Below are 10,400 nucleotides of genomic sequence, written 5' to 3'. Positions count from 1 at the left end.
GGGGCCAGAGCCGGCCGGGCAGTTTCGCTTTGGCGGGCTCGGAGCAGCCGCCTTGTCCGGGCCCGAGCAGGAGCCGGAGCAGCAGGAGGAGGAGCCCAGCCACAGTGCCGCCGCGTCTTCGGGCACCAGCTACCTGGGAGGTAGCCCTTCCCGCAGTCGCCCCCTTCCCCGATTGCTGCCCTTCCCGGGGCCGCCAGCGCCAGGCGGAGGGGCGCTGCCGCGAACCCCGGGCCCTGAGGGGGCGCTGGGGAGAGGTGCTCCGGAGCCCCGGACCCGCCTGTGCCGGGGGTATCCCGAGAGTGGGGGCTGCGGCCGTGGGGCGGGACACCTGTTCGGCCGGGTCCGGCGTGGGCGCCGGGGGCCAGGATGAAAGTGACCGTGTGCTTCGGCAGAACCGGCATCGTGGTGCCCTGCAAGGAGGGCCAGCTGCGCGTCCGGGAGCTCACGCAGCAGGCGCTGCAGCGGTACCTGAAGACCCGGGAAAAGGTGAGCGCTGGGGCGGGGAAGGGGGGGCGCGGCTGTGGGGCGGGCTACCCGCGAACTCACCAAGGCCAAGGCACCTGCCAGGTTCCCCTAGGACCCGGTGGCGACGCCCAGGGTACACAGCGCCCAGGAAACTTTTTTCGACGCTACCTGTGCCTGCAACTTTTGTTTGTTACTAATGTAAGTGACCTGGATGTCTTTGGGCGTTTGTGGGCCTTGCTTGCTTCTCAAAGGGTGCTGGAAGCAAACGCTGCATGTGAGTGCTCCCTACAAATGCACAATCTGATGCCCTTCTCCAGGCCCACTGCCTCTGAAACTGCCTTTCAACAAGTTCCCAGGTGATTGAAATGACTGTTGGAGTTTGAGAGGCACAGCTTTGGGTTTTTGAGAGAATGCTGCTCAGTCAGGTGTGAATTTTGACCCTGGTTAAGGCCCGCCCCACTTTAGCTCCTTGGAGTTAGAAAGTTGATTGGTGCTAGTAACAGACACTGGGAAGTTCCAACTGATGGAGCCCTTGGGAATTCAATTTTGTGAGCTATTCTCCATAAGTGACAGGGGACAGGGACTTACCTAGAAGGATCCTGTTTGCTTACACTAAGCAGCCCACTTTTTGACTGTCTTTAAAGCCGCATAGTCTATAAGTATTTATTGGTGTGTGCGCTCTGTCGATTCCTGGTTGACTATTGATATAATGATAAAGATTGTTCCGAGATCTGTCCCCGAAATTAGAAATGCGTAAAAATTGGGTGATTAATTTAACGTTTAAGGGTGCGATGCGTGTTCAGAATTCGTAATAGCTGTTTGGGTAACATACTGGGACTCTGTCTTCTTCAATGAAATCTTTTAATGAAAGCTTCAGAGAGCACCTTTTAATTCTTTGAATCTTTTGATGGAACATCAGGCCCTAAATCCTCCTCAAACAGGACAAGTCATAAACTCTTGCTTTAGACGTTAATGACTCTCTTAATATTTGTTTTCATGGTGTCACAACTATAGAAATGGCCTATAGAAGTATATAAGTATCTACCCTAGTTTCCCCCGTTACTAGGCTGTTCTGTATTGTGTAATTCAGTTAAAAACTGATACTTGCTCAAGTAACCAATCCTCCTTCTGAACTTCTAAAAGTAAGCTTCTGAAAGTAAACTAAGGTTAATAGTAACAACATTATTCTAGACAAATTATTCAAGTAAATGTTGGTGAGGAATTATCTTAATGAGGTGGTAAACTTTTTATTTTTAACTCAATATTTAAAATAATTTATGCTCTAGTGTCTTGTACATTTGGAAGTTTAGGACATGGAGCTGTCCAAGTAATAGAAGTAAGCTACATACTTATAAATGACATTCAGGGATCTAACTAGATGAAATTTAGTGTGCTTATAATTTGATCTCAAAAGGTGTTTAAAAGCTATTGATATTCTGTACTGAAAGCATAATTTATGATTTCAGAACCTATAATATAATTGTATTGATCAGTTTACTATTACCAGTTATTACATTTTCCTGTGTTTACATTTATGTATTAGTGCATGTGACATTTAAAGGTCACCTGCAGTTTATAAATTCTCCCTCCCTCCTTTGGCTTTTAAAATCTCAATTTAATAAGTGGCAAGTGATATTTTCTCTCTCCCCAAATATCTCTCTCCCATAGTTTCATTTTAAATAGCATTGTATTCATAACAAGGCTTAACTGATATTAAATGGTATTCTAATGGAACTAAAATGTCAAGAATTAATCTGACAAATTCCATGCTTTCATCCATTGAATTTAGAAAATAATGGGAAAAGACCAGAAATGTCAAAATTCAATTTGAAAACCAACTTGTCACAAATTCACTTTCTTTAAATCAGTGAAAGAAATTTAGAAGGCTTGCTCCCCTGGACAGCAAGATTTTTAGCCCTGCACTCAGTAGTAAAAACATAGTAACTAACATGGATTATGCTTACACTATGCTGGCACCATTGTAGGAACTTTACATATGTTAAATGACTTCATGAGGCAGGTCAATATTTTCTTTTACAGAAGGGGGAAATGAGAGATGACTGACATGTGGTAGAATTAAACCCAGGAAGGAGTCTCCGAGTCCTTAATCACAGTCACTAACTGCACAGCCCTTAGGTTATTGTGTATTGGAAGGTACCCATCTTCTTTATTTTTTACAGTTTTTTGAAGAAGACAATTCCATCTATCAACTGCCGTGATCAACTATCAACGTAAAAAGGGCAGTTTTGTTTCTTGCAGACAGTTGTGACATGCACAACTTTCTCGTGATTGTCTCTGGTGTAGCACAGGTCTACATGTAATGGGGAGGAGTGTCTAATTTCTGAGCCTAATACTGCAGGATTTGCAAGACAAGTGTAAAAGACATTCCTTAGTCTGATTACAGATGGAAAAAATGGGCAAAATCTCTTAGTTATTCAGGTAGAGAGTGCTAGAAAGAAAAAAAATTGGTAGGAACATGAATATAAAATAAGCCCATTTCTCTCAGGGCCTTGTATAATTAAGATGGGAGAAAGGCAGATTTGGAGATAGAGGTGAGGTAGCTCCAGTTTGGAGGGTCGTGAGGCCATGTGGCCATTCTGGATTTGGTGGACAGCATCAGAGAAGTATCCACCTTCTGCTGAGAAGAAACACAGGAGCCTGGTATTTGTGGAATGTGGGGAACCAGCTGAATCAGCATCAGATAAGTCCAGAAGTGGGTAGGATGCGGAGGACAGTGAGGGAACTTTTGGGAAGGCTTTAATTATGTTCTGAAATCTGGGACGTTGAGTTTCCTGTTGCCCCCCTCTCCCCTCCCTGCCATTCGATGAACTTGACAGGGAAGGGGAATTGACTAAGGGGCAAGAATTATAGGGTTGCTTGTCTTTGGATCCTGGTAGTTTATCAGCGTCCTAGGCTCTAAGTCCAATTTACTTAAGTAGTTAGTGGAGAGTTACTTGTCTTTTCAAGTAGTTCAAGGTGGAGATCATTGAGTAACTAGTTAAATTTATCATCAAAATTACGTGTCACAGGTGAATGGGTAATTGAGCCGTATCCTGCAGGGGTTCTCAACCCTGGCTGATCATTAGTTACCTCTAATTTATCATTCAACATTGTAAATAAAACAAAGGCCTAAGTCCCTTTCTTCAAGATTCTAATTCGGTGGGTTTGGAGTGGGGCCTGGGCATAGGTGTTTTAAAAAGATGATTTTAATGCCCAGCTTGGGCTGAAAACTAATCTACTACCTAAATCATTTGGTAAGGCTGAACTCATTTGATTTTAAACTCTTTTGATAGCAGATACTGTGTGTTAGACCTCTCCAGACCAACCTAGCATTAGCAGTCATCTCTTCTACCATGAATGAATTCTCATAGCAGAGTTCAAATAATTTATTAAATATACCATTTATATCTATACACATATATATATGTATATATATTTCTATTTCATGCTCCCATACACAAACTAACTGAGGTTGAAGTGAATAATGGAAAGACTTGTTTAGTAATGAGAATGTATAGTATGTTTAGGAGTTGATATGAATGAGATAATATGACCATTGAGGTCATGGAATAGTGGGTATATAGGAATTTTAAGCAGATTTGTGGATTTGACTGTATGATAATACCTTTTTTTTAAAAAGTTAAGAAACATTAGATAAACTTGCCAGAAGGAATCTCTTCTGTGTTCAGATATTTTGAATAATTTGTTTTACCGTTGAGACCAGCGCCCCAAATCTGAGCAAGATAAAAGTAATAATTCTATTTTCTGATAAATCGTGCGGTCAGCACCTAAAAATTTATACAGTAACAAGAATCTGGTGTATGGGCCTAGCCTGGAGGAATAGGCTGAAAATCCTGGATTCTTGAACATTTTTCAGTTTTTGATGTTTTGTTTCCAGATTTTAAGGTTCCTGTATACATAGACTAGGACCAGAGTGGATTCCTAAAATGCTTTTCAACTTACTGGGCACTGATGTACCGGAGTGCTTCATTTCCTGTTCAGCCCTCTCCCCTCCTACTATGTGGACTCGATGTTTGTCCCCAGCGCGTGTGGGTAGGGCTGTCTTCCCACCAGCAGGGCACATGCTGCTAACTTGCTTTTGGTTCTGCACTTGACCTGTATAGAGCAGTCTCTGAGTTTATAGACACAGGGCTAGTGGGGCCCGCTGGGACCCACGGACCTGTTTTCTCAGTTCTGCTCAGTCTCACATTTTTGACTTACTTGCCATGTTTAAATATTTTGAGACTTCGCGCAAAGATTCCAATTCTGTCTTCTCTGGGTGAAAAATCAGAAGCTCCGGCAGCATTGGGCTTTATTTTCCCACATAGCAACCATCAGTTGGAAGTGAGACCTCCCTTTTCTTTTTAGAGGGAATCCTTCTGCTCTGTGCTCCATTATCGCCTCACCAAAAGTATGTTACTACCTCAGGCTTAACTTTTTACTCTTGTTATTTTCTTATTTAGGGCCCATGTCAGCCTTTGTTGCTCTTTGGCCTGCTATAGGTGTTTGAGTTTGTAGCCCCTGGACCTTCCCTTTTCCATTTTACCTCTTTCTCTTTCCTCTTGTACTTCTCTCTGTCCCCCTGCATCTCTCTTTCTCCTCCCCCACGCCTCTCTTGCTCCCATCCCCATGCCCCCAGGCCCCTACCATGACCTACATTTGGGTTTGCTGACCAGGATTTGGGCTGCAGCTGACATCCTCCGAGCTGAGTTAATTGCTTTGTGTTGGAAGCTGCAGCCCTGATTTGTAGTTTGGAGAACTGTGCTCAAATGGCTTAGTTTACCAAGTATTTATCCCCATTCTTAGGGCATTTTGTGTCATAGATCCTCTTTGTGGAGGTTGGGCAAATGATAATGTCATATTTTTATGAGACTGTGTTTTCTGAAGAAATTGGTTATTAAAATCATCTGAGGAGTCTATTAAATTGCAGAGCTTTGGATTTCTCTTGGAAAGTCTACAGTGATACGGTCCATAGAAACTTTTTGTGTTGATGGAAGTGTTCTATGTTTGTGTTTTCCAATAGGGCAGCTTCTAGCCACTTACGGCTTGAAATGTGGTAGTGCAACTGAGGAAATGAATTTTAAATTTGAATTTAAATGGTCACAAATTGGGGGTGCCTGCATGGCTCAGTCAGTTAAGCGTCTGACTCGATTTCGGCTCAGGTCATGATCTCATGGTTCATGAGATCAAGCCCTGTGTCAGGCTCTGCGTGTCAGGCTTTCTCCCTCGCTCTCTCTGCCCTCCTATGCTGCATACTCTGTCTCTCTAAATAAATAAACAACCCCCCCCAAAAACAAAACAAAGGTCACCAAAGGTTGCAAATGATTTACCTAAATGGACAGTTCAAGTCTAAGGCTCCACTGATGATTTCTCTCAGCTGCTTTTGTAAACAGCTGGTCCAAAGCCCAGGTCCCAGGCTGTCCTTAAGCTGACATGCTTCCGGATGTGGCTATCCTGTTGAGAGCTCTGCCGTCGGAAAGGGATCCGCGTTTACCTTGTGGTATTCACAGGTGGAAGGGAGAGCCTTTAAAATCTTGAATCCTTTACCTAGACATGAGCAAAACTCAGCTTAATTTAAAAGCAAGTTGAGGTCCGCTTGAGCATTTTCACTGAGATTTAGATGCTTTCAGATGAGCCCCTCCGGCGTTGTGGGCCCAAGTATCATGTCTCTAGCTCCAGTCCAGACCTCTCTGAGCTCCAAACTCTAGATAGCAGCTTCCCTGCCTCCTTGACGTGAGTGTCAGTTGGGCATCTTACACTTGGCAAGCCCCAAACTGAACCCCTGAGCCCATACTCCAAATCTACTTCCCGCTCTGTCTCCCAGTCACATTAAACGCTGGTTGTTCAGGCCAGAAATCCCTGTCACCGTTTTGGACTGCTCTCTTCCTTGTGTGATTAACCTGCCATCAATCTGCAACTCAGAGAGACTCCACTCTCACAGTACATTCAGACTCTAACTGCTTCTCACCAGCTTTTCTGTTAGTGTACTGGGGTTCATGGTATTTTTGTTTTTGTTTTTTTTTCCAGTGAATTTTTGTTTCCCTGTTTCTGCCTCATGCCCCCACTAAAGGTCTTTTCTCAACACAGAAGCTAGAGTGACATTTAAAATTCTAGTCAGGTCATGTCATTCTTCTACTCGAGATCCTCTGTTGGCGCCAGTCTCTTTCCGATGGGCTGTAAGATGCTACATGATCTGGGTATCTGTGCATAAAAGTTAGTGAAGCTGGCCTGTGACCCCTATCTTAGGCCTACTTACAAGACTGGCTTTTGACTGGCATCCGGGAACTTAGAATTGTGGAGGGTTCCCAGCATTCTCTGAAAAGAATGGCTTATGCAAATAGCTATTCTTTATGCAAACAATATGGTTTATGCTGACCACCTGCTTTTTCTGAGGTCTGGAATTTTTGTGCATGCTAGGCAGAGGGTCCCTATGTGACCAGCTCCCGGTGAGAACCACGGATGCTGAGTCTCTAACGATCCTCTCTGGTAGATGGACATTTCACATATTATGTCAAAACTTGACGGGGTTGGGGGATGTCTGCTGGAAGTGGATCATTGGAAGCTTGTGCCTAGTTCTCTGTAGACTTTACCCATGAGCCTTTTCCCTTTTCTTGATTTTTTTTGCTTTGTATCTTTTTACTGTAATACATCACAGCTATGAGAATGACGATATGCTGAGTCCTGTGAGTCCTCCTGGTGAACCTGGCTAGTCTTGGAGAGCCCAGCACACCGTCTCTTACCTTTCAGACCTCTTCTTCTCTCTCTCTCTCCTGCTGTCTCCCAGCCTCCTGCTCTTGTGGCTGTTATTCCAAAAAAGCCAGTAGGCTCATACCTCATGTGCTCTTTTTTCTGCCTGAAAGTCTTCTCCAGTTACCCACCTGTCTAGTTTCCTCATCCCATCCATCTTAGGATTGTTCCTGTCTCCGTGAAACCTTCCTGAACATCCTTCTAATAACTGTGACCCCTCCAACCATCTTCTGTATTGCTCTTTCCTGCTTTTTCTCCCCAGAAACTGTCCCTCCCTCCCATCCTGCTTATATTAACTGCATTTATTGTCCTCCTCTCCCCACAAGAATGTTAGTTCAATAAAGGTAGAGATCTTTGTCAATTTTGTTCATTGTTCAAGGCCCAGCTCCTATGAGAGTGACTGGTACATAGTAGGCTGGTCATAAACTCGTCTTAAACATGCATTCTTGTATCACGTGTCTACTACCATTGGTTGGTCACAGTTCTCTCTTGCTCCATTACAAACGACTTCACCATCCGGCAGCTTAGAATACCTTCAGATACATGAAGGAGGCTCAGTGCGCTGTTTTCCAGGTCTGAGATGTTCAGGATTGGGGTCTTCACTTGCATATTTGGTGCCTCAGCTACAATGGCTTGAATAGCATATGTCTGGAGCCTTGGTTCTTGATTTCAGCTGGGTCCCTGGGTTCTCTTCCATGCAGTCTTAGCATCTGGTCATCTTCACATGGCCTCTTCCCATGACCTCCTGGGCAGGCTCACCTGGCTTCTCAAATGGCAGCTCAGGGTTCCAAAGAATGCCAAAGTGGAAGATGCCAGGTATTCTTCAGACTTAGACCTACGACTGGCATGATATTTTCCACTATGTTCTATTAGTTGAAGCAAGTAACAATAAAGCCCAGAGTGAAGGGAGAGGATTGTATGTGGAACTGAATAAGGGAGAGGTTTGGTTGCTTGGGAGGGGCTGCCGACATAGCAGGTCACATCCTTGGTGGGACAGATGTGAAGATTAATCAGTTGCTCTCTCTGGTTTTTATGAGTTTTGCAGCCTCCAGGGGGATGAGACCCACATGTGAATAAGCCAGTTTTCCTCCAGTAGAATGTTTCCTGGGATACAGCATGGGCAAGGAGTGCTCTTTGGAACAGAAGACATTGAAGCTGTTTCGAATGACGATGAGGAATTTGCAAGGTGCAAAAGTGAGGGAAGGCGTTCCAGGTGGAGGGAACAAAGTGAGATGGCATCAGCTGGAGGAGAGAATTGTGAAGTGTCAGGCACAGCCCAGGAAGGAGCGGCCATGCACACAGTACCTCGGACCAGATTGTGCATGTGCTTGGGTGACACCCTAAGAGATTTTCAGGGTTTCTTAATGTAGCTCTTGGCTTTATTAAAAATATATTCCTATATTAGTCACTTTGCATGTCTAAAAGTATTTGCATGGATGTAAAAAATGGAGTGTGTTTTGGAAAATTAGATTAACAACTAGATATTTTTGTTAAGGCCTCATTGCCCAATTGGTCACCCTGGTTCTCCCATGTTCTCCAGATCAGCTGCTTTCAGCAAGGTTATCAAGATGTGGGAGCTTGGTTATTTTTCTGTCCTGATATTTAATGATCTTTTAAAACTCCATATTCCCACAAACTTTCCAGGCTTTTTAAACCCATGTCCCTCTTCTCTGCCTTGGCAGGTGCTCCCTCTGTTGTTTCCATGTGTGCTGGTGCCTCGGGCTGGCTTTGCTCTTAGTGGCGCCTCCTCTATTCTATGACCTTAGCTCTTTCTAAATACACACCTCTACCCCTGAACTTCCAGAGACCCTGATATCTGCCTGCCTCTGGACTTCACCACCTTGGTGTTCCACACACGGCTGAAGCCCAACCTGTTCTCTGTAAATCTGCTGGTGCCCACTTCTGCTGCCGTCATTCACCCGGACGTCTGATCCAGAAACCAGAGAATCCTCTGTTCCTTGGTGATCTTTCTTCCTTTATATTCTACCGTGTGTGCAGTTGGTCCAAATGTTTCTTGGTTCCAAGTATATCTCCTACATCTGGCTACCCCAAAGCCAGGCCATTACTCATTTCTGCTCTGGGAGACTGGAGCAGGCTGTTAACTGGCCTCTGCCTCCGCTGGCTCTGGACTCGTCCAGACCATTTTCCACTGAGGACTGTATAGTCAGTCACAAATCTGATAATGTTTGAAGTACTCCTGGTAATATTTAAATAGTTCCCCATCGCTTTTAGGTGAAAAGGCAAACCTTTGTTCCCTCCAGTGTCCTCTCTACTCCTGTATGCCCTTCCAGTTCCTACGTGCAGCTCAGTGTTCTCTCACACTTTCCCCACCCCTGTAATTCCTGCGCATCCATCCTTCAGGAGGAGCCTCCAGCTTCCTCTTCCCTAAGAATCTCCTCCCTCCCCGCCCCAGCTTGCTGTCACTTAGGGGCTTCATTCTTGCATTCTCAGAGCTCCTCATTTTTGGGCTTTTGTTCTAGAAACTTCATCTTATATTTTACTGTTCAGTAGTCAGAATCTACTAACTTAACAAGCAAAGCCCAAATGACAGCGGCTTACCACAGCAAAGGGTTCTCTTTCTGGGTGGGAGGTAGGGGTTCTGGTACACACAGACACCCCCCACCCCGTGTTTGCTTTGGCCTTGGGCTTTTCTGTAGATCTGAGCTCTGCAGATGGATGAATAAAGAGAGCATGGCAGATGCCACAGGAGATTTGTGGCCTGACTTTCCTATGGCAGATAACACTCCTTGCTAGCATTTCCCTGGTGAAATGGGCCAGGAGCCCATCTAGATGCGGTGGGATCAGGAAGGTGGTCCACTTGGATAATGGTGAGCAACTAGCCAGGCTCTGCCGTGTACTACAATCATCCTGTCTCCCCTCTGTGCTGTGAACTAGTCAAAAACAAGCAATCTTTCTTTTTCTTATTTTCCTATCTCTGTTTTCAGCATATAGCTGACATACATATACCATAAATGTTTGTGAAATTATATTCAATTTCACATTGCTTTCTTGCATAAAAATGAGAATGACCTTGTATCAACACAAAGTATTGTGAGTTTGGCATCATTATATGTGGAATTTTAATTTTTTTAAGTCTAAATGCAACATTTCTCTTGATTGTCTTCAAATACCTCATCAAATCCACATTTGCTGTAGACAGCCGTTTAGTGGTCCATTATATCTGCCAT

The 10,400-nt window shown here is 44.5% G+C and overlaps 1 protein-coding gene and 1 long non-coding RNA gene across 2 annotated transcripts in view; both read left to right on the top strand.

The window, feature by feature from the left end:
* Positions 1-366: 366 nt before the first annotated feature.
* The window catches only part of PARD3B (par-3 family cell polarity regulator beta), a 1,000,837-nt gene continuing 990,803 nt past the window's right edge, over positions 367-10,400 (top strand). Inside the window, exon 1 of the mRNA XM_029934009.1 lies at positions 367-486. Within this exon, the coding sequence (XP_029789869.1) occupies positions 367-486 (120 nt within the window). The remainder of the gene's footprint in view (positions 487-10,400) is intronic.
* LOC115287507 lies at positions 6,866-8,620 on the top strand. The gene is made up of 2 exons (XR_003906519.1): positions 6,866-6,951; positions 8,258-8,620. It is a non-coding gene; the product is annotated as an uncharacterized LOC115287507 (long non-coding RNA).

Source organism: Suricata suricatta, chromosome 3 (assembly GCF_006229205.1).
Source record: "Suricata suricatta isolate VVHF042 chromosome 3, meerkat_22Aug2017_6uvM2_HiC, whole genome shotgun sequence".
In the NCBI taxonomy this organism is placed as follows: domain Eukaryota; kingdom Metazoa; phylum Chordata; class Mammalia; order Carnivora; family Herpestidae; genus Suricata; species Suricata suricatta.
This window is presented reverse-complemented; position numbering and strand designations above follow the sequence as displayed.